The sequence below is a fragment of the Seriola lalandi genome, unplaced genomic scaffold, assembly GCF_002814215.2.
Source record: "Seriola lalandi dorsalis isolate HSWRI2012SDOR001 ecotype SW California unplaced genomic scaffold, Sedor1 jcf7180002052274, whole genome shotgun sequence".
In the NCBI taxonomy this organism is placed as follows: domain Eukaryota; kingdom Metazoa; phylum Chordata; class Actinopteri; order Carangiformes; family Carangidae; genus Seriola; species Seriola lalandi.
The window spans coordinates 3,480,306-3,505,701 of record NW_019522827.1 but is presented as its reverse complement, the minus strand read 5'-3'; the positions used below and the strand labels follow the sequence as shown (position 1 = coordinate 3,505,701).

At 38.7% G+C, this 25,396-nt stretch overlaps 1 protein-coding gene across 1 annotated transcript in view; it reads right to left on the bottom strand.

Annotated features, from left to right (window-relative positions):
* The window catches only part of map1ab (microtubule-associated protein 1Ab), a 73,611-nt gene extending 51,641 nt beyond the window's left edge, over positions 1 to 21,970 (bottom strand). The window contains exons 1-2 of the mRNA XM_023400221.2: positions 21,706 to 21,970; positions 14,198 to 14,299 (exon numbers count right to left, since the gene is read on the bottom strand). Of these exons, the coding sequence (XP_023255989.2) occupies positions 14,198 to 14,299; positions 21,706 to 21,970 (367 nt within the window). The remainder of the gene's footprint in view (positions 1 to 14,197; positions 14,300 to 21,705) is intronic.
* Positions 21,971 to 25,396: the final 3,426 nt, after the last annotated feature.

The window sequence follows — 25,396 nt, the reverse complement described above, 5'->3', positions numbered from 1 at the left end:
GAGCCAATGATAGGAACTTTTATTATTTCTCGGCCGGACCACATTGTATACTTGTTTGGTATCACAGTCTGACTGAACACTCAAAGATTACATCCATGGCAGTAACTGGAGAATCAAAATGGATAGCAACAGAAACAATTTAAGACAGATTGTGAATCGACAATATTCACCACAGAAATAATGAGGTAATGCTGAATTAATCACGTGTGCAATCACTACGATTTTATTCAAAATGTTAGGTGGAACATATTTGCAGTTTTTGTGAGACGAATATTGATTGTGAGTTGAATAATAGAGACTTTGTGTAAGAAACCATCTGGGACTAAATAAAAACCAGAACTTCACACAATCTAGAAAAAGCAGGAGTCAGAAGTGTGTTTTCGATTTTTACATAACTAATTGCTGTGCAGCCCTGTATGAGCGGAAAAGGAGATAAAACGGGCTCAGTTCAGGAGCTGTGGAACATCAGGCAGAAAGCAGCGGAAATGAGCAGCAGACACAGTGTCCTGGCACCAGGGAAAAGAGCTTCCAGCCTCCCAACCATAACTTCTGCTGTCACTGTGCTCAATCGATTCCATCCAGGCAATCTAGCAGAGCTTAACAGTGATGAAAATGTCTTCTTCTCACCATCCAATATAGGAGACGGACACAGAGATTGACACTGGAAGAAATAGTTCAGAGGCAGCGGGTGACTGCCGATGGGAAAACGAAGGAACAATGGTGCCATAAACGTGAGAAATGCCTAAGTTATTAGAGGAGTATTTGTTCTGCCCTTTAACTGCGTGGCTTCAGGAATTTATACGTCACAAACATTGCAGGTTAGTGGAGAAAATGAGAGTACGATTGTCTTTTTGTACATGTATGATGAAGGACATGTAACAGCTGCAGCTATTTTTCCAAAACTGTCTCTCATTTGTCCGTCAATGCTCTTATTTATTACAGAGAGAAGAGAAGAAACATGAGAACAAGCACTTTGATATTCTCAGTTTCAACATAGACAGCTCTGTGATCTTCCACTAACAATGTTTTTGTCAGAACTTCATTTCCTCTTCCTCATCATCACGCTTGCTCATGCTTGGGTGTCCTTGATTTTTTTCTGACCCTTTTTGCTTTCATCTACTAATCATCCACAGTTTTGATTTCTTTCAATATGCGACATGTCTCTGTAACAAAAACATTTCCAGCACACAGCTTATCATGTGATGTGAACAGTGTGTGAACAGACTGTGAACAGTCCTGCAATTTGTTCACTGTAATCACTTTTTTTTTTTATGTAACAGATCTCCCTGATGATGCAGATATGGACAAATCATTGCCACATGAGAATGAGATTGAATGAAGTTTATATAATTCATATGTACAACTCCTGTATACCTAAGACACCATAATTTAATACAAGCCAGATCCAGAGCACTGCTATGTTTTCAAAACATAAAATGAAAAAACAAAACTTGAGTGTCTAAAGCTAAATTTATAAATTACTGACAAAGCATTTACTACTATTACTACTATTTACTACTAAATCTGAGTAAAGTGTAGTGTTTTCAGACATCTGCACGCCAGAATTTTTAATCATCTGCACGCCAGAATATTTCAAGGTTTTGTCAAGCCCTTTCACGTAAAATTTAAATTGTTAACAATTCCTAACTTAATATTTATGATATCACTGATAAACTAAAACTGATAAGCACAGTCACAAATCATCATCTCAGAGGGCCATGTCATGGTCAGAACATATTTTGTGATTCAGCCTGTTGAAGGTAGTTTGATGAGTTTCCATCACAGCTATTGTACTGTCTGTGTAAAGACATACAAATGATGGGTGGACGACCCATTCTCCTTTTTAAAAAACTGGAAAACAAACAAATTCAGCAAATCCACACAGAATGAATAAAAATAACAATATCTAAATGATTTCTTTCTATAGAGAGGAAAGTGAAGGGAAAAATGGGATTGAGAGCATGCAGCTAATGGTCATGACCTGTATTCAAGTTCTTCTTCAGCACACACCGGCAGCCTCAGTAAGGTGGTGGTGAAAGCTGTTATTAAGGCCTCAGTCGACAGAGTGAATGTTTGGTGTGATTAGAGCTCCTTAATCTAGCTGGATAATTCCCTGTTAGACACTTTCCCTCTCACTTCCACATTCAAACTTCCTAAGTAACTTTCAGCACGAATGAAATGGGATCCAAGATCTCTAACCCAACAAGAAACTAATACGTGTTTCAAAGTTTACAGCCAAAGTGCAAATACTGCTGTGACCTCAGAGCAGGTTCATGTTGGAGAGGAAAACGTCTGGAACTCAGGAAAGAGATAGAAGGGACTTTTTTTTAAAGCAATTAAAGCCATCAATACTGCTCAGATTTTATATGTAATAATATTACTTTAAGCCCAGAATGATGATGTGAAAAAGAAGTGCAAGAAATAACAGCAATGAGAGCTTACAGGAGAGGAAGGAGGGTTTTTCTTTACCTCCAGATAAGCATATATTACAGCAAGTAGAGGAGAAAGATTTAGGGCAGGAATTTGACACAATGGGAAGAAGAACAAATGAGGTACCACTTCCTAATATGCAGCAATCTCAAGCCCATGCATATGTTCATGATGAAAAGTTTTCCGTCCATTATTTCTACTTTCAAAGATAACGTTTTTGGAAGATTGGCCATTTGGTGAACTTTAACATTAGGTACTAAAGTAATTATTAGAAGCTCAATGCTAATACTTCAGCACAGGTCAGGATAACAGCTGATCAGAATCTTGCAAAGTAAGATGACTCACATTTGTTTGGTCTGCAGAGGGATAAAACACCAAAAAATTAAATACCATTAATTTAGTACAGCTGATATGGTAGCAAAAAGAAGTGTATGATGACCAAGTGACTGTGATTTTTAGTGGTGAACCTCTCATCAAACCCATTTGTCCTCTTAAGTCAATGAAACAAAGCATGTTTCAGTCAAAGTGAAACCAAAACTCTGAGGTTCTGATCCAGAAGAAAACCTCATTCTAAAACACATAGAGACACAATGATGATTCACAGCCGGAGCATGTCTATGGCCTCCAATGGCATGAAACTCAGGCCAAATGATAAATAAATGCATTACAAAATATCTTCTTCTCTGAGTCAAAAAAAGTTCAAGGTATGACGTTTGTTTGCATAAGATTTTCAGGGTAAAACTCCCAAGGTGCATTTCGGAATGAAACATTCAATCACAGAGCTTTAAATTCTGTCACATGATTGAGTTACAGAGCTAAAGTTTATCCAGCTTGAATCAGTTCACTTTTAAATTTTGTGTCAGTTTTGATCTAGAAAAGAAGAATATCTACGCACACTGCTCTCGCTCAGCATCACAATTTATTGATCAAGAAGATTTTCAAGACTGAAGTGACACTTTCCAACGTACCTGCACCTTAACATGTGGATGTGGGAATATTTTCATCAAGAAAAGTTTCAGTTTTGATCGAAATTCAGCAGCTATGACGCCATGTTTGGTTAACAGCTGTAAAAACCGAGCATTCTGAATTTAGTACTGTTCTGATTTGCATCTTTGACTGACTTCTTCTCCATAGTAACGGCGCCCAAGCCTCACAGCTACTGTAGTATTTCAACCTGTCTCACTTCCAGAATTACATACAAAATGTGATTTCTTACAAACAAAGTTGAAATAATGGACGCCATAACATAAACCTACAGGGTCGTTACATTATCCAGGAGAGTTTCTGTGCCAAGTAGAACTGAGAATATCGTTTACAGAAAAAACAGAAATGGGAATACAGAGTGGAAAAAAAAAAAACAACGCCCACGAACCAGTAGGCCCTCAACCTCACAACTCTACTGACATTTATAACAATGCTAATAGCTAAAAATGAGGTCCGCTTCATGTGTAGATATGAATGAAACCAAGTTACGATGATGTAAGTAGCTGCACTGTATTGTATAGCTTCGCGAGAGCTGTAAATATTTCTGTTCTAACAAAAAAATCTGTTTAAGTGAATTAAATTAACAAATGTTTGAGTTATTTCAGACAAATCTCATTTGAATATGGAGCGTAAACCCCAGAAACAACTTAATTTTTTCAAAAAGTGTGATCAAAGAAAGTGATTTCATTGGGTTACAGAAGCTGGTGGAACAAGGCTAGCCCTGGTGTCACATCATGACCTTTGGCTCTCTACTGCAGAGAAATACTTTCACAGAGAAAATAGCCCATTGTAAATCATGGTAGGTTAAAACTGTTTGTCTCTGTATCAGAGTCTAAGTTTATTTAACCATTCGACACTTCAATCTAAAGAGACTTTCATGTTCTTATATCTGAGATAATGACAGTTTCCTGTCATGTAACACGCTCTATGCTAAGGTGTTAGGATGCAGCTCTGGATCCAACGATACACCTGCAGGGGTGCTGTGGCTATTTCAAAAGGTTAAAGTGAAAAAGATCCCCATGAGCCAGATATGTAGCCCCAAGTGCCCACAGGTTTTTAAAATGCTAATAGACAGATTTACACATTTTTGACCTTGAGCCATGTATTTAGTTGATGCAGCTGCATGAATATTTGATATGGACCCTCTATGAAGACAAGCTGTAGTGGCTGTGGTATAAATGTGTACGCAGCAGCTAGCAGAGCACAGGTTCCATCTTGTGGAGAAAACAGGAGTGTACTATTTCTTAGCAATATCTTTTATAAAATGTGTTGAAATTCTCTTGCTTGTATTGTCTTTATGATTGTATATTTTTAGCATACCAGCAGCATGGCTTTAGAGATGGCACTGTCGGTCATGTGGTTGTTTGGTCCATCCACTGTTTTGGTCCAGGCTAAAATATTTCAACAGCAGTACGATGGATTGTTATGATACTTCGTACAGACATTCATGGTACTCTGAGGATGAATCCTGATGGCTTTGGCGATCCCCTGACTTTTCCTCTAGTGACACCTCCAGTAAAAGTTGCTGAAGTTTTTGATGAAATATCTTGACAACTACTGGATGTCATGAAATCTGCCATAAACATCTAAGTCCTCTGTAGGGCTGAGTAATTAATCAACATATTATCAAAATCCCAATACGGCCAAGTGCAATATCCAAATCACAGGAGCTGCAATTTTTTGATAAAAGGTCAAATTTGTCACAACAGAAAATAAATTAAGCATTGTGGTGCTACAGAGACACCTGGCCTACAAATCACACTCTCCAGATGTAAAGGAACATGCTTGTTTAAAAGCCCCAGAAAAATTCACATAATTTTCTTTTTTTTTTGTCAGTGAACTTTAACTAAACTTTTGCCTTAGCACCATCAGCAGGTAAATGTTTTATTTCATCCAATACTTTGATTACAACTAAACACAAGTAATGACACTCCCAGCAGCTTCCGCTGTACTGTAGTGTTTAGTGCTAAATAGCACATTTTAGCATGCTAGCATGTTAAACTAAGACTTATTCTTGATCCTGCAGTTGTCGGGCTAATTGTTCATTTCTCAACATACTGCCAGTGTTGAAAATGATTGTACCAGTACTGCTGTCAGTCAAAGTGTGCTGTTTGATTCTTCCAGTAGGGTAAGTAAGACCCTGAGTCATCTCACATTTTGTGACTTGCACTTTTCTCTTTTTCTAAGATGCCCCACTGTGCACAGAGTAATGCAGGGGCAACAGTGTGGTGTAAACTTCACAAATCAAGCCTTGTTAAAATGACCGTACCACATCGCTAACTGTGAGCGAAGTAGAGACGAGCGGTAAAAATAGAGGCCAGCACCACGCTGGGCAGTGCGACTGTTGGCCGCTCTGATACTCTCAGCTCTAGCATCCGGCTGAAAGCGCTAACAGCCGCCCAACAGGAGAGACACTCTGCAGTGCAGCAGGATTTAATAACTGAGCTATGAACAAGGCACCAAATTTTACTTTCTCTGTGTGGAAATCTGATGTTTTCACATCCAGAAGATGAATAAAGATGTTAAAACATGAGAGTCATGCACAGGAGTACAATGCATGGCAGCTGAACTGACACCCAAGTGATTAATATATTTCTCCTCTTACTTGTACATGAGTTGTAATTAAGAAAATACATCAGTAATAATGTTGAGTGTTTATAAAAACATAAAAAAATATAGATAAGAAAAGCATGAACCATCAAATCACAAGCACTGGACCAATTAATAAACCAAAGATGATTCACCCGTGGAGTCGATGCATGTGTTAGAGTAAAGACTAAAAAGCCCAGACTCATGGACAGTTCTAGATATATGTTCTAATCCTACCACTAGGGCTTTAAAAACAACATATTCTTTGTAGTAAAGTCACCCTGTATCAGATAAAACCGTCACATAGTGATTCAGTATTCTGGTTCTGTCATCAATTCAACCCAAAATCCACTTGCAACTAAACTACGTCCCTTTATGGAAAAATACAAAAACACAACGGCTCCCCCTTGTGATTTTAGGAATGGCGTCCTGTCCATCCTCCACCAGCCCACTGCCTTCGTTGACCTCGGACATGATATGTCGAAAAAGGGCGAGCAACCTCTTTAACCTCTCATCTCTGACATCTTCAGGGTCTTTCTAAGTGTCATCCCACTCAGGCGGGAATGGTGAGGTCTCTACGGCAACAGCTATGAAAAGGCAGGATCCCCAGGCACCGGGGCAAATTGGCTCCAGCGTCAAATGTGAATCTTTAATCACTGTGTGCCGCCTCCAGGCCAACTCTCACCTCCACCACATCCAAGTTAGAAAATGCCATGGAGATAACTCTCCTTGTCTGTGTTCCCATAAACGTTAACACACAGGTTAGGCTGAGGAAACCGAAAAACCCTTTTCTTGAATGTTTACGTTTTAATGTTTGTACTGTTGCACCATGAGAGCACCTACATAAACAAAAGTCAGCCCATTTTATTAAGGATTCTTCTAATTAAAAAGGTAGAGCTTCAACCTGGAATTAATTTTCTGAGCAATAAATCCCCTTTAATTATTCATGACTGTGCATGTGCATTTAGTTTTAAAGAGGTCACATAGTCACATAGAGAGGTTACAGGAGAAAGTCTAATCTTAGAAGTATGGCTGAATTATGAAACAGCGTCTATACTGCAGATTGTTCTGGAAGCTTCTTATTAAGGATTGGATGCCTATAGTCTTTCATGAGCTCCCTGCCTGACTAAGCCATCTTACTGAGCTCAACCTGTATGCATATATGTGTGTGTGTGTGAGTCTGAGTGTGTGCATGTAGGAGGGAAGATCCACACGTAATGATTACATCGAGTTTATTCCCACTGATTCTTTTACTTCTCCTTTATTCTCCGCCCACATCTACCTCTACAAGAGAGGGAGAGAGGAGGAGAGAGCGTCAGAAAGAGGAGGAAGATGTGATGTTTCACATCTCACTTCAAAGCATCTCTGGACCTCTGGGACATTAAAGCCTGTTTCCCATAAAGCTACTGCTGCTATAGTCCCAATTAGCATTCTCAGTGCTTTGTTCAAAACATCACACAAATATCTTAGAGAAATAGCAGCCCTAACAGGACAGTAGTAGCATCTGCAACCACTATATAAACACACACACACACACAGTATATATATATATACGCATACATACACAGCAGTAACAGTCACTCATCAGTCACATATTTGCATATTCATATTTTCATTGGGACTAAGGCTGAACGGTATGAAAAAAAAAAAAACATTGTAATTATTTTGACAGATCCTGTGATTGCGATATGAGTCATGATTTCAGTTGGAGTGGTCATTTTTGCATTTCATTTTCACTGACAAAAAAAAAAAAAAAAGCTTGTTCCTTTACATCTGGAGAGTGTGATTTGTAGGCCTGGGCGTCTCTGTAGCACCACACCGCTTCATTTATGGCCTGTTGTTGTGACACATTACCTTTAACATAAAAATTGCATCTCCTGTGATTTGGATATTGCACTTGGCCATATTGTGATTTCAATAATATTTCAATAAACTGTTCAGCCCTGTAATAGAGTATTGTGAAAGTTATGGTATTAGTAAGTATCTGAATACTTCCTGAACAACTGACAACACTATTTTCTAAAGGAGTTTCTGAAGCTTTTTAGTCATCTGTAGTTACCTGTCAAAACAGACACACTTGCATTTCTACATACATGAGCATGATCAGTTTATTAGGTACACCTAACCAAAAAACTAATGCAGTCTGATACAATGATCCTGCAGAAAATCCTCCCTCATGAAGGTTATTAGAGGTGTTGATTCAGCTGTGTGGTTGATGGAGGATGCAGTTTGTGCTGCTGTTAAAGTGTTTTGTGTTACACTGACATGTGTTTCTAATATTCAGTACCCTCATTGATATAAGTCAGTGTAAGAGGCAGACGGATGTACAATGTAATCTCCTGCAGGCTGCCATTTAAATGAGACAGATCTACTTTCAATATGTTCTGAACTTGTGAACCTGCAGTTTCACAATGAGCATATACAATAAAGCTTTGGGCCTAATAAAATAAATAAAAACACACTAATCGCTGCTGCTAAGCTTCGGAGAAAACACAAACAATATACCGAGACAAAATGAACTGATTATATAAAGTAGGGTCGAATGAATGGATGCTTCTGTAATGCTTCCTGACATCTACCCTCTCTAAGAACTCAAGGTAAGACCTCATTTGCCACAAACCCCACAGTTCTTGTCCCTATTCTTTGATAAAAATGGAAGTGTTTTTCTTTTTTTCCTTCTCACAGTCTGCATTTTCTTTACCTTCCATATCTCTGAAAGCTTTAGCAATAATCCCGTTGCAGCATGAAGCAATACAGCGAATTTCAAAACAAAACCAGACAATGTTCCCAAGTAATAAGCTAGATGTTGTTCCTGGAAAAAAGTGTGAACTCTTAATGTGGTGACAGAGACGGGACTTGCACTGATTTAGAGCCATGTTCTAAATAAGGAAACCAAGCAAGAACGCAGATACACACTCCACAAAACACAGAGTGCACGAAGGCAATTTTTAGAAAAAATAAGATCTCACTCACTCTCTCACACACACACACACACACACACACACACACACTGTAAATGGATACACTCCTTTGTGAGTTCAGTGTGGGAGGGTTAATCAGAGTAAATCGCTGACACTAATCCATGGCCTCTCTCACCCTTGCCTGGGTATTTGTGTGGGCCTGCCGTGTGTGTGTGTGTGTGTGTGTGTGTGTGTGTGTGTGTGTGTGTGTGTGTTTGAATGCAAAGGGAATATGGCACTTGTTCTCAATTTATTAGGTACACTTAACTAATGCAATCCAATACAACTTCGCTGCAACATACGCTGCCCTCACAGAGGTTGAGTTTCACTTTTGTTGAAACAATATTAAAGACGTGTTTATTCAACTTCTGGATGATGCAGTTTGTGGTGCTGTTGAACTGCAGGGTATTAGGTAGTTTTAGTTTTATCTATGTGTAACTAATAAACTGGCAACTGAGTTTAAAGAGCTGTTATATTTGTCAGCTGTATGTGTGTTTCTTTGTGAGTGTGTGTTTAAACAGTGAGAGTACAGACAGATTCATTGTGCAAAAATATAAAGTCATCCATGCATTACACTGTTTCAACACTAGGAGACACTGTGTAATATTTGTTGTGAAGGATGTTCATGTGATAAAGTGACAGTAACAAACTATAAATACAGTAGATGCAAACAGCATCACAGATTTGAAATTCATAAAGTATCTAATGACTACAATATAAAACATCAAATAAGTCACATGAAGTCTCTGAGGTATTGTTTTGCTTTGTCAATGTCAGCAGGTGCAGCCTTTTAAAGGGGAAAGAGTGATTGTGTTTCTTACTGTAAAGTGGTCTGACTGAATAGCACTGTCATCACTCTCCTACTAAATGTACCCATTAAATGAAATATGATCACCGAACCTCTGAAGGAGAATTTTAGATCTTTGATCAATAAACACGATCTATTTATAAGTTTCTCTGACTGTGTCTTCTGTATTTAGTTTCAGTTGTCTTACGATGAACCAATGTTTTCATCTGGTTTGTGCCTTAAACAAAATTTAAAGGTTATAAAGGATGTTAATTCATTTATTTCTTTTATTAAACTTTAGAAGTATTATGAAATCAGCAGAAAATATACCGAAACCATCAGTGGATGTGCACTGAAGGGGTCAAAGAACTTGATGACTTGTTCAGAAATATAAAAACACTTTAGTCATGCATTTATTTGACATTAGATTTGGCTTCTGAAGGTTTTAAATTACAGGTGCAGGGAGAGAAAAATGACTTCATACAAAGCTGTAGACAAACCACAGTAATACTGTATGCCAGATAAAGCAGTAATTTTATCTTTAGTTAGACTTCAGTCAAAACCAGTAAATCCCACTGATGATTCGCACTGTATCAGTAATGTTGTGATGTGACCTTGTGCTTTGCCAAAACAACATGAAAAGAAAACATATTTCTCAATCCACACAAGTACAGAGGGCTTTGAAAATGTATATTAAAAACTTGTGTACTGTGAAATTTGATGATATAATTAAATTATATAACTATTCACCTTGTTGTGTAATTTTGAAAAATAATGATGTTGAGAAATGTTGTATTTTAATAAAACCTGACAAGCTGAGATTGAATTTCTCTTAAATTAATTAAAAGTGGAGAAACAAGACGACTGCAAACCTAATTTTTAACAATAAACTGAGCTTTAAACGCTGTTAGGATCATGATGCAGCTCAGAAGTGGTTTTGATGGCGGCCAACCCTGGACTATAAACTTATAAATCTAAAAACTACATTCACAAACACCTCCAACTAACAACTGCCCACTGGAGGAAACCAACACTTGAGAGTGGAGGTTAGTCACGTGCATCAAGAGAAATCAAGGACAAGCTGTGAAAGAGTTGTCAGATAAATGTCCCTTCACACTGGTTCAATATCATTCATATAGTTTTTACTGCAAACTGAGAAATCAGAAAAAGGCATTGACCACTTCAAAAGTACAAAATAATTTGTGACGAAAAAAAATGGTAGTAGGGGGCAGAAGGCCTTGGTTGGCACGATGAAAAATAACCATTGGAGGAAATCTCTCTATTGTTGGTTAAAGTAAAGTACATGGTTATTTTCTCTTTCAAAATGTTCTCTCAAATATGAACGTGAACATGAATATGAATATGAAGTGATGTAAAACTGAATTTGAGTTGTCCCAATACTGAGAATACTTATTTGCTGTTTCTTTCAGTACCCTGACTCATGGTCGTACAACAGCAGGAAGATACTGTTCCAGCCCTGACACTGGAATTGGTTTCCCAAGAGCACCTCAGTTGGTTGGGAGAGAAAGTAGAGCTTAATCGATACCCTCTATTCACCCAGACCTCCCCAGAACCTTTATCGGGGAACCGATCAGTGCTCATCTCCAAACTCAGCCGAGTGGACAGCGAAGGACTGCTGCTGCCATTTTCCCACAATGGAAGTTTTTCCGTCAACCCAAAGCAATGTGATCCCCTAATCTATTTCTGCACTGCAGCCATCAGACCGCCCTCCATTGAAGTGCTATCGATCTGCCTTGTGTGGTGTACCGAAAAAAGGGGAGTATAATCAATACTCCCAGGCTTCGTCCTTGTTCCCTCCGGCTTCAGCTACCTCACAGTGTTAAAAAGGGAGAATGCATTTTTTTCATCTCCATTATTAGTTTGGGGGATCGCATTACGTTTGAGACAATGTTGAAACAATGTGTTTCCATCACTGTTCAGACTCACAACAAGTTTTTACTGAACTGAGCTGAACATCTATTTTGAGGAACAATATAAGTTTAAAGACTGTGTGACATTTTTATACTTTATCACATCCGGTTTTAAAGCCACACGACGTAACTTTTGAAATAATAATAATGCTCTCACAGGTTTTGCTGCTACAGCCTTACTGTACTTGGTCTGGTCCGAGCAATATCAAATGTTAGTTAATTATAGTTAGCTTGACAGACATTGCTGTTTGACTGACATCAATGAGTCAGTTTCCTGACTTGATGACTCTTCTTGTGCTCGAGTACTGATTACAGCTGAACAATTTATCAAAATCAAAATTGCAACATGGCCAAGTACAATATTGAAATCGCAGAAGATGCAAATTTTTTGATAAAGGTAAAATGAGTCACAACAGACCATACATGAAGCGTTGTGTGATGCTATTCTCCAGCCGTAAACTAACATGTTTCAACAAGTGAAATGAAAATGCGAAAAGGACCATTCCACCAAACACAATATCTGCCAAAATAACCGCAACATGACTTTTTTGGCATATTATTCAGCCCTGGTACTGATGCATTGTGATTTCATATGACAGTGACCACTGTTCAGCAAATGTTCTCACAGGATCAGCATGAAGCTCCATTATTTCATTTCACTAACATGAGTTTTCCTCTTCCAGATAAATATCTCACATTAGTATCAGCTGTCAATGGATCTAGATTCAAGGGGGGCCTTAAGGTCACTGCACACTGAACCAATGACACTTACAGGACTGTCTGACCACCATACCACTAATGCTATTTTACATTACAGCGCAGTGTCTTTAGAAATCTAATATACCATATAGAAATCGATGGACCTTCTCTCACAGCAATATGAATACAGTCAACCATGATCCATTCAATGTCAATATAACGATGAAAACATGTTATTGTTTTTCCTGTTATTCCTGAGGTAAAAGGAAAATCCAAGAAATTAAAAAAATGTTTATGTTCCCATCATCCTGTGTTCAAAGTTAAAATGAATGTCCTCATGTGTTACAGATGGAGTACACCTGAGGGAATTGATCATGTTTTATCAGCAGTTGTATCAATAAACAGCAGCTGTAAGCACAAATGAAGGTGACTCACTTTGGTTCACATGAGTGGAGGTGTGTTTCTTTGTAATGGTAACCCAGAAGGACGGACTGGATGACAGATCAGTGATATCCTGATGATATTTACTGTTTCACAAGAATTCCTCCGTTTCCTCCAAAGGTATTTGCTTCGTTTAACAACTGTGTTGAAAAATGCTGTGTCACTTTCTGCTGACTGCTGCTGCTGCTGCTAAGCACTTACCACCAGTGCAGTAATAATCTATCCTGTGGTTGTCTGTTTTCTATGTGTGTGTGTGTGTGTGTGTGTTTACAGTATGTGTGTGTGTTTGATCCCAACAGGCCCTTACCTGGCAGATGACTGAAATAAGTCCCTATTCAGCATCTATTGTACTTTCAGCCTGGGCTCTGAGCCCTAAACCATCACATGACATAAACACAGGCAGGCTGACACACACACAAACACACACACACACACACACACACACACACACACACACACACACACACGCCTAACACTGCAGCTCCACAGCTCCCTGAACAGTCACCATGGTGATTATACACACAGTTCAGCTTTGATGTAAAGCACACGGATTAAATGTTCACCAGATTCAACTCTTTACTGTCAATCACACGACAGTAACGAATGGGTTGGTGTGAAACTTTAATTGAAAACAAATCAGTCATGATGTTTTCAGTTTATATGTATATACTTATATATATATATCTTTTATTGCACTGTAAATTAATGAACTAGTCCTATACACTTGGTACTGTAGATAATTCTGATTTGTCTAGTTGAAGGTTTTTCGCATTTTAATCTGCAAAGGTTTTTCACAATATATCTAAATATAGTAAAAATATAGTACTATAATCTCAAATCAGTGTGCAGAAACTATTCTTACATAGTCTAACCTGCAGTTTGCCTACATTTAACTCCACCAATCCAGATAAAGACAGAAAAGTTATTATCAATATTATTGTGGATTACTAAAGCGTCAATGCTTTATTCCATAACAAATATATCTACCATGTCCTGAGCTTGAAAGTACTGCAGGTAAATGGGCCACATATTTGCGTCAAGTATTTGTTGGCACACTTAAAGCATCAACCACTTCTTTAACAAATCTGAAATTTAAAATCCAGAAATGTCGCTCAGCGTGCTCATGGTCACGAGCCCAGAGATGATTTGTACCAAAGAACAACAGGACAAGAGAGGATCTCTGCTGATAATTCATCCCTTCCAAGATCAAACATTTATCCCCAATTTTGTGTTCTCAGGGCACCTTAGTGATTATTTCACCAAATCTGTTTTATAAAAACTCTGCAGTGCATCAAAGTTTTTCTCAGAAGAAAGAATACTAATTGTACTCTGCCATCACTGGTCCATTGGCTCAAACAGCGCCATATCACACTGACCTCTGACCTCGGAGGAGAAATGGGCGGAGTGGCGGGTTATAAACAGCTGCAGCTGCTGGTCAAGGTCGCAGCACTGGAGGTCCACGTCCCAGGATCGAATTCCTGCCAGGAAGGAAAGAGAAAGATTGTTTGAGGATAACAACATGAAGCACGGAGGGACAGACATTAGTGAAACTGACTAAAATTTGTTGGACTAGTTTCTGGTGAACCGGGAACAGATTTAGCATGCGAGTCATCATGCAAGAGATCTGCCTTGCTCTGTTTCTGTAAACTTGAGTTAACCTCTTTTTTTTTTTAGATGTTGCTGCAGCAGTTTGACTTCCTCCCACCTTCCCCTCTTAGCTCTCTGTTTGGGCTGCAGGGAAGGTCAATGAGAAAACACTTTTCAGGTTCAAAACGTCCTGAGACTAATAACACTGCAAAGCATTTTCTACATCACTATTTCTAACCTCAATTCCTCTCTACTTCCTCAGGCCCAGTCTAATATTTACTTAAAACTTTTACAGCATGAGAAAAAGAAGAGTAAGAGCTGTAGGTTTTTCCTCCGCTGATGAAAACTTTTATTTTGTAAGTTATAGTTAAAATAGAATGATCAATGATTTGCAATTTGTGGTAAGTTTCTTACAGAATTTTATATGCAGCATCAGCTAATAATGTCTTTAATTCTGTCTTTAGATTGTGGATGTTGCACTTCATGCTATTTCATTTAATAGTACTTGTTCTACCAAATAACACTATAATGCACATTCATATGAAAAGAAAAAGTAATCAAATGGTTTATGTTACAAATTACTTAACATGCATTAACATCATTTTATTATTTTGTGGTGATTACTTTCACTGTAGGTTTTTTAAATAAATTTGTTTTTTTTAATCTAAAAAAGCTACAATCTGTAAATTCTGATTCAAACCTGCATTAACTGATTTTTTTAAGCCACTTGGGGGCGGCAGAAACAAGCTGTACATTCAACAATGACTATCATCATATTATGAAGTTGTGATAAACATTTTAGCAAACATCCAGCACACACAACGCAACATTAGTGTTAATAGGAATCATGGATGTCCAACATTCACTGACCTCTTAGCTGTTTTACTCTCCACCAACTTCTAACAGAAATATCTGGCTCTTTAGCAGCTACATGTTCACCAGCTAACAGTAAGAGCGAACAAAAACAATAAGGCTGAGCGTGTGAAAACCAAAAGAAAGAGCTGAAAGACGCTGAAATGTTTTGAATGTTCTGATTGGTCACTACAAACGGCAGCTTTCACATTACACAGACATAGTTCATGTCAAAATATGAATTAGTGCAGTTTTAAGTAAAAGTTTGAATCGGTTGCTGTATATTCTCTGTCACCTTACTTTGTGTATTTGTTCAGAAATCATAGATGCACCAATCACAGACTAGTATTTGTAAAAGGGAGGTGACATATTTGAACTGAGATCAATATTTATTGGTGTTGAGCTGTAACTCAAAATTACCACATTATTATTATTACATTATTTTGAACGGTTAATCAGCTTTATCATCATCATCATCATCATCATATTCATAAAATGTTTCATACCTTAAGTAATAACAAGAGGTCCAAACATAAACAACAAAATTAACTGGAGTCCACTGGATCAGTAGAGATGACTCAGTAATGAACTGATCTACATCTCACACCCACTCACACTCACACACACACTCACACACACACACACACACACACTCACACACACTCAGCAGCTTTATCAGATCCTACTGAGCCGCAGTGACTCAGACTTCAGAGGGAACTTGTGTCAGATCTCATCCAGCAGGATACAAACCAATGCACACACCTCTCTCATCTTATCCACTTGTGGATTCCTTCAGTGAGAGAAAGAAATTAGATTATTCTAATTTTTCAAATCCACGGGCCTGTGCTAAAATCTCCTCTTTCACAAAGGAGACTTTGAAGACCTTGTTTTGCCCTTAACTGAGGAGAAACTGTTCCCTCACTGCAGACTGCAGTCTGGTCCCAGAAATGCTGTGTCACTGTTATTAATGTTTTGTTAGCATTCACTGGCAAACGTCTATCTGTGCACTACCAGATTCATAAAAATTACAACCTCCCAGTCTCATGTTGTTACCTTTCCATCCCAATCATCACAGTAACACATTGTTAGTATCTACAGAGGAGAGGTTATGGGAATAAAGGCTGGAGGAATGAATGTACTCCTACCCGGAAGCTGTATCTTCTTCTTGGAGGATGACATCAGTTAAGTTGACAAAGTCAATGTTTCAAACATTGAAACTAGATGCAGACAAAACTGTTTATAGATAAGAGAGGAGCGATCAATGGCTATATTTACATGCATGGATAATTTTGATCTTGTACTTTTTACTAAAGTTACCTGACTTTGTGGCTGTAAACATAATAAACTGTAGTGGCTAAACAATTTGTTCATTGGTCGACTGACAGAAAATTAACTATTCTAATAATCAATTAATCATTTAAGTTATTTATCAAACAAATCAAACAAAGGTTCCAGCCTCTCAGATGGGATCATTTGCTGATTTTCTCTGATTGATGTCATTGTACGCTAAATAGCTTTCAGGCTGTTGCACAGAACAAACTATTTAATCTCCGAAATTGTGACGTATATTTTCTCTAATTTCAACAGATTCATATACGGTTCAATGGACAATGACACCAATCATAGAAAAGCCGGTCAAGCTCACACTCTTATGATGAGACTCCTGGTAGGATTGATTTTTTTTTACAAGTTACTGAGGCAAAAAAAACAACTTAGTTTTAGTTGTCAGTATCTGCTCAAAGTCACAGAGTTCTCCAAAGTTGCTCATCAATATGCAGAATTCATGATGCCCCAGCTCAGGACATTCTTATCCACTGTGTGGGTCACACTGTCTCCAATGCTTCCCATTAAATGTGTTAAGAGGCTGTACGCTGCCCTTTACTGTGTGGTTCAGCATTTAACTAGATGGACATTTTCCAAACCAAACCTGTAAAACCACAACATACGGCTTGAAAAAACTCTCACCTTTGTGGGTGTTTGCTTTCGAGTGTGAAATGGGCTCATATCTGCCTCTTTGGCACTGTTAGGAAAAAAACACCCCATGCGACTGCAGTTGGTGTTTTTTGCCCTCTGACCTTTTGGGGGCAGTAATGAGCCCATTACAGTTTGTTGCACCAGAATGAAGTGAATGTAAAACTTACTTGGTTTTTGAGTGAAATGCACATTTAGGTGAAATGTGGATGAGAGAGTACCAAACAGGGCTATTATATATTCAACTAGAGCAGCAACGATTAGCTCATTAATCGATTAGTCAATCAGCAGAAAACTAATTAGCAACTATTATGACAATATTTGACAACTATTTTGTATAACTGTTTTCATCATTCTTTAAAGAATAAGGTGCCAAACATCTGCAAACCAGAGAATTCATTGTTTTCCTGTGTCATATATAATAGTGAAATTAATATCTCTGGGTTGTCATCTGAAGACGTAATCTTGGGCTCTGGGAAATGATAACAGCACGTTTAAATATTTTCTATTTTACAGATATAACTATTAATTGATTGATTGAGAGAATAATGGGAAAATGAATCAATAATGAAAATAATCGTTAGTTACAGTTGCACATTCAACACACCAGCACACTATAGGTGGACTAAAATATTCTGTTATTCGTTTTGCTTGCTTGCTTCACCTGAATAAGACCTTAACCAGAGTACTACCAGAAAAGCCATGTGACTCCAATCATTGAACATCTTGAACATTTAAATGAACTATTTGTGAGTTTTGCTTCTGCTACATAGTCAACGTTAGCATTAACAGCTGTTTACAGTGCATTCACAAAGTGTTCAGACTCCTTCAAGTTTTTCACTTCTAAAAGTTTCACCCATCTCCAAACAGGATCCCTGTCCATTTAAGAAAGGTGGATGCCACTGTGCTCTTAGGAACGTTGTGTGTTTTTTTGTACCCTTTCCCAGGTCTGTGCCTTGACACAATCCTGTCTCCTAGCTCTAAAATTCTGGTTTCACTTTGTCATAATGGAGGATTGAGTGTAGATTGACATGTTTTTTTTTGTTTGTTTTTTTTTATTATTATTTTAGCATGAGGCTGCAACATAACAAAATGTGAAAAAAAATCGAAGGGGTCTGAATACTTTCTGAATGCACTGTATGTCAGTTGCAATGCATTTCAATAACCAATGGCAGCTATAACTTTACCAAAATATTAAACAGATATGAGCATATGGATGAAAAATGGAGTAGCTGGTTATTCTGCAGGAGTGGTTTGAGACTTTTCTTTTGATATTTTGATACATTTACATTTTCATTACCGCTGTGAAATCTTGGACTCTATTGTTGCCAATATCAATCTGGCTGATGCCCCTGTCAAGGACAAAACAATGTTTTTCCAGCCTTTCAAGCCTACAAGGGGGTGAGTGTTTGATACTCAAAAGAACACCTGACTGGAATGACGTGAAATGTTAATAATGGCATTAATGCAAATATCTTATGACTTAATGGCTAATCTGTTACTGAATGAGTCATTTACTGCACTTATTTCTGCACATATTTCACTTTCCTCTCTGAGACGCAGCCAAAAGATTATAGCTGCTTAATGCTGCAGAACACCCATAGAGAGAAAAGTGTTAAGACACTAACTGAAAGTTATATCCATGAAAGACTCAGACTTTCGAAACAGCCAGGACACGGTGTCTTCACGCTGTCTGAGGTGAGAGCGTCAGAACCACAGTCACACTACTTTTCTGTTTCACTGCCTCCAGGCTTCAGATCTGCTAAACCTGAAAAGGTATCAGGGCTGAAAGTCTTTCCTGGAACCTCTGGGAACAACGCTGCATCACAAGTTCAGGACGTGTTTGTGATGTTTGATGAGCCTCTTTTCTCAGGTACATTCATTTTCATTTCAAGGAACAATAAAGTGTACCAGGGATTAGGTGCTCGGACAAATATGTGGTGCAGGGACTGGCCTCAAATTCAGTGCAAATGTTCTCAGTTTTCTACTAGAATGGTACTCAGTAGAGCACATACCTCCGCCAAGTCCAAACAATCCTACACATCTGTCAGATCCAGATTATTGTTTTGATCTGCACCAAATTGTACAATCTCATAGATCTCAATATCTGCCTGATTTTCTGCAATGTGTCAAAATTCTTGGATCTGAACCTAATGGGTTTGTCCCCGGCCCATGCCCCATTCTTCCACTAAGTTTGGTGCATATCGGCTCTATACTTTTTGTGAAAATCCTGCCGACAATTAGACAAACAGATGCTGGAGAAAACATAACCTCCTTGACAAAGGTAACCATCCGAGAATCTGGCATTGCAAATACACAGTAAACTTGCACTTGAACTGAATATTTTAACCCTGGGCTCTGAGTTTGAACAGTGCAGCACGGGTTAAAAAATATACACGTGACAGACTTGGCCCAGAGCTTTCTGTGGCCTGGGGCTCAGGTTAGCCCCGGGCTGAAAAAGTGTAAAAAGCCACTGTGTTTCATGCCGTCATGTAGTGTGCGCTGCCAGAAGTGTCTGGAATAACATAAGAAACCCCAGTGGTTCCTGTTAAACCTTCATTGTGGCAGTGTTAGCACATTTCATGTTTCCTAATAGTCCTCACTAAACTTCACTGAATAACAAAGCAACTCATACAATGTTTGTAACACTCTGACACAAGGCAAAGCCAAAATGGTAAAAATACAAAATGTCTATCCATTAAATGAGGAGTTGTTGCTTTTTGACATTAAATATGATTGTTAATTGGATATCTTTGGGTTTTGAACTGATGCTCAAACTTGAACTGAAGCGATTAGTCAAATATTTGATTAGTCAGTCTGCAAAAAATTAACCTGCCACTATTTTGATAAATCATTAAAGTCAATTTTCGAGTTCCAGCTTCTCAAATGTGACGGTTTGCTGCATTTTTTTTTATTTATATGATATTAAAGTAAATATCTTTAGCATTTGGAGTGTTTGTCAAGAAAACAAGCAATTTGAAGACGTCACCGTGACCTTTAGGAAATTGTGACTGATATTTTTCCCTATCTTTTAGACCAAACATGAATTGAAGCCCTAAGTAGATAATAAACAGTTCCAGAGTGTTACCTTGGGCTCTGGGAAATTATGGTGAACATTATTTTATTTCATTTAAAGACAAAATGATTAAACAAATCTGTCACATTAATTGACTATGAATGCAATCATTAGTTCAGGCACTAAAAAGATACTCCGGAAATCAAATCTGTCTAAATAAAAGCTCTTTTGCTTTGGTTTTGTATTGGTCTCAACTACAACACTGCAGTGAGGTTGACTTGTTGCAGGCCTCCCGAAACACCCTGCAGCTAACGTGTGATAAGAGTCAATGGCAGGTCATTCCCACTGAGTCACACTTAAAGCAGCGACCTGTGCGAAAGAATCGATACTGTAATGAGCCGAGTGGGTGTGACACTGAGCTTGACACAGAGCAGCAGAGCTGTCAACTCCCTAACGGCCGCAAGAGGAGGTCAGAGGGGACGGATGAGGTTGATATGGTGCTGGACTGGCCTCCAAAAATGCGATTGATCATCTGGACTGAGAACAACTTGGAGTGGCAGTGGCACAGCAATAAAATTGCTGACAAGCTTACTCCTGATTCTGCACACCGCAACTTAATTCACAACTGCTCCACAATCTGTTTATATCCACAAACTTCAGACAGCTCTCCCTGTCAGGACTGACTGCAGCCTGCTGCAGCTCCTCCTCTGGAGGAGCAGGTTTTAACTCAGACAGCGTTCAGATATTCAGCTGAGTAATGATTCTAACAGGACACTGAAAACTACGTCTTTTTCTTCATAATATCTGCAAAGTAGCTGCGTTGTGTTTGCTGAGCCCAGCCTGCATATATTGTTTGGTTAGCAGTTTGATACACAACACTCCATCCAGGAATACACCCACGTAGGGACACACATGCAAGCACACACACACACACACACGCGCACGCGCACGCACACACACACACACACACACACACACACACACACACACACACACACGCTTTAAAATACAAGCTGGTTATTAAATGTCCAAGACAACACAGACTGAAACATTGTTGTGCAGGTTGCAAATTATTTCTTATTCATGCAGTTTGGTCAGGTGCGTTTTGTCAGATGCTTTGAACTAGTATTTCGGTTGAGACTCAGAGGGAGGCTGCTTGCCAACATATTGCTCAATTAAAGTAAAAAAGACCTCTGCTGCATTTACAACTTGAGTCTACAATTTTACAGAAATAGAGTGCACAGTGGGAGAGAGAAAATGCGTGTCCCATGGTGCAATGCTGCAGCAACTGCCTCCACCTATGGATACTATCCTATCCGTTGCGTCAAAAACATTTCTCTACCGTTTCCAGGTTTAAATCTTTTAATGTGTCTTTCTGTGCCAACTCTGCTCGCTGAATCACAGCAGCCAAACAGATAGCAGACACACATTCACACCGGCGGTTCGCCCATCACTCACCCCGCTCTATCTGCGCTCTGGCGGCGTCCAGCTGGTGCTCGGTGCTGATCTCCCCGATCACTATCAGCATGTAGTAGCTGCCCCGGTTGAACGGCACCCCTCTCCGCCGTCTCCCTCCACCTCGGCGGTACCGTATTCGCTCCTCGGACCCCGGCGGCGGCGCGCTGAAGCCCTCGTCCTCCTCCACCACCGGGAGCGCACCTCGCACCGGAATCTCCATGGCAACAACCCCCGGAGCCGACGCCGAGGCTGACTCCATCGCCATGACAACCACCGGTGAGCGCGAGGGAAAGAGTGTGGTGAGGTGAGGTGGGAGGGGGGACGGAGGGTGAGGAGGAGGCTGGGAAGTGAGGGAGTAGGAGGGAGGTGAATATAGGGGAAAGCGTGTCAGGTAGTACAAAAGTTTTATTTCCGGTGGAGCTTGCAAAATAAGAGCCCTTTGGTGACCGTTCAGGTGTACTGAGCTGACTGGTGAAAGTTTTTGTATTTTGTTTTTGAAGACGAACAATACTAAAAAAAAATTAAAAAAATGAAACACAAAGATATGTTCCAACGTTAACATATTTTAAATGCACGCATTATAGATTAAACGTCCCAATAGCACATGAGATAGTTAAAATGAACTCCACCTTTACCAGCTGCAACGTTAAAGTCATGTATACATGACTATAACAGTAGCTACTATCCAATAATATAATATTCAGTGACAGTCATTCAGTGGCAGGTTGCATCTCCAAAGGTATTTATGTGATGTCACAAATGTCTGCTGTCTAGTCGGAATGAAAAAAAATGTTTGCCCAGATTGAAACCAATCTTTAAATCCAATATTATATTAACACAGGCTGTGTCGGAAAACACCGGCCACCGCCATAACAGTTACCATAACTAGCTAGCGTTAGCTCACAGCTAGAAGAGCTGGGCGGGCTAACGCACACTGGAAATTTTGAATTTTAAAGTTGGTGTGTCGCCCCGGACAAGTATGTTGTCACTCCTGACATAAAGCACACAACTATTAGATCAGGAAATTGTGTTTAAAGAAGCAACCCGCTGCCGGATAAGGGGAGACAAATATCAATCTACAATTCCAGCCAAAGGTTTGCATATGGAGTGCTGTGTGAGCGAATCACTGAGGCTAAAGCTAGCTTACTACCAATGAAGCCAGTGGCTTTAGTCTGAACTTTTTATGGGGTCGGGGAAATTTACAAGTACCTCAAGTACCCTAAAGCCTTTTCTCAAATACAAGTCTGACATACTGATTTAAAATACTCCCAGTAAAGTACAAACCTTACCTTTGCTTGGCTTGTTCATGTATGTTTTCACGTTGTCCATCACGCTAATCACTCACCTAGCTACACACCTTTTGCCCTGCTCTTGTCTTGAAGGTAACTTTGTGTTTTTTGGTCTCATCATCTTTTTCTAAGGTGATTTTCCGGGACACACCTTGGGACTTAATTTCAACCGCCTCAACAGGTAAACTAGCAAACACATATGCGTGTGTTAACATGGGCCAATAAGAGGTTAAATCAAAACTAGCAATATTAAGGATACAGACAACCCCGCAGTACAACAACCGCTTTAGGCAACACCCACTAATTTGCACTAATTTACTAATTTACTGATTACATCCTCCAGAATTAACAAAAGGTGAATCAGCGCCTCTCTAAGACAGTTTAAATAAAAATCTATTATATATATATATATTGCACCCTACATCACATCTTTCCTTTTTAAGTCTAAACATTAAATTAGTAAAAAATAAAATAAAATCAAACCTTGAAGCTTCAGCATTTCACTGTGTCTGTGGCTAATGTTTTGTAAATTCACAAAACCTGAATTAGACAGCTTAAAGCGTTTTAATAAAGGCACTGTGGAACATGACATTTTAGAAAAGACTATACATAGTCTAGCAGGATTTATAAGTAAAGGATTATATTATTATATATATTATTCTAAATGTGAATCAGGCCCCGCTGCTCCCTCTCAGTCTCCATTTAGGATTCAGATGATGTTTGAATGTAGTCAGCCCTGTGCAGTGAATTTGGAAAAATTCAAATAATCTGTAAAAAAAAAAAAAAAAAAAATTGAAGGACAATTTCTCCAGAGCTCAAATTTCTCTTTATGAACACACAAAGACACACATCAGGACACACTGATAAAGACAGAGAGAGAATACAGAGCAGTCCTAAAATAGCCTCTTTATTCTCAGAGAAATGTTCCTCATTCAGCTTTTCTCCTGGATAACCTTGAGCCTGGCACGTATCAGTGTGTAGCAGAGGGCGTCTCAGCATACACTGTCAGTACCACACTGAGAGGATGGTAAGGAGGTCCACAATCCAACTTCTGCTGGGCCGTACATGTAAGCCTCAACCTTTATATTACTGCAATGATTTAACACATGGCAGGAGATAACTGCACACAGGAGCTCACACACATTCAGATCTGAAGGTGAAGGGTTAAATACTTTTGAATTATGTTCATTTACAGTATGTGTGCCCCCTTTTTCATGTGCTCTATTTCATTAGTGCATCAGGTGCAAGAACCCTCACAATGCCATTTAAGAGTTCTCATCTTATAGAATATGATTTAGAACCAGTTTCTTGCCATAACTGTGTTTGGTAATGACTTAAGCAGCTCACATAATTAGTGCTCCAGTCAGCTTTGTTTGCAAGAGGCACAGTCAGACAATAAAGAATAAATAAATAAACAGTGTGTAACAGTATACAGTAGTAGTGTTATAGTGTAGAAGTTAAATCATATGTTTTTTTGCTGCAGGTGTCTCTGACAGTGAGTCAGCATTTGCTCAGAGCATTTACACCACAGCCATGCTTCCCCCTAGTGGTAACAAACCAGACTCCCAAACTCATATAAATTGGTGGATGACGTAAACCACTAAATCTGTAAGTTAAAGCAGAGAAAAGTGTCAGACCTGTCACAGTGTACAGTTATACAGTTCCTTTTTTTCTAGTAGAATAGAAAGGCAAACAACCCTGCAGTAATACTTACAGATATTTTATGTCACTGTTTTCCTTTATACTTGTACTTCTTAACATTTCAGAGGAAAACATTGTACCTTTTACTCCACTGCATTTATTTGACAGCTTTAGTTATTATTCAGATTAAGATTTTAAATGCAGAGTATGATGATCTTATAAAATATAATACTGTGCTGTACTATTAAACTAAGCAGTAGTGTATAATAATACATATTCAATAATTCAGTGTATTATTAATGAAAATAACATCCTGCCTAATGCAGACTTGATTAGTGATACTTTCAGTACATTTTGCTGATAATACTGATACTAATATAATACTAATACTAATAATACTTTTACTTTAGTAACATTTTGGATGTTGCATTTTTACTTGACTTCAGTAAACACTTCTTCTGCCACTGGGATCAGTGCAGTAAGTGAGAAAGCGCGTGTTGGTAATTAGGGTGTTAGGTAATTAGTATGCTCACAATAACCCACTGGGGTATGACCTTTCCCTCTCTGTCAATACGAACACTTTGTCAGCAAAACATTTTTTTTTCTGTATCGTTCACGTTGCACCATGGGCATTGCTAAAGAGAAACCTTCATTTAGAATATAAACTGAAAATGTCACAACAAAAAAAGAACAACAAATGTTACTAATTGGTGGCTTGAGTCTCTTTCAATATGTGAGTGTCTCATAACTTTAGTGTTGCA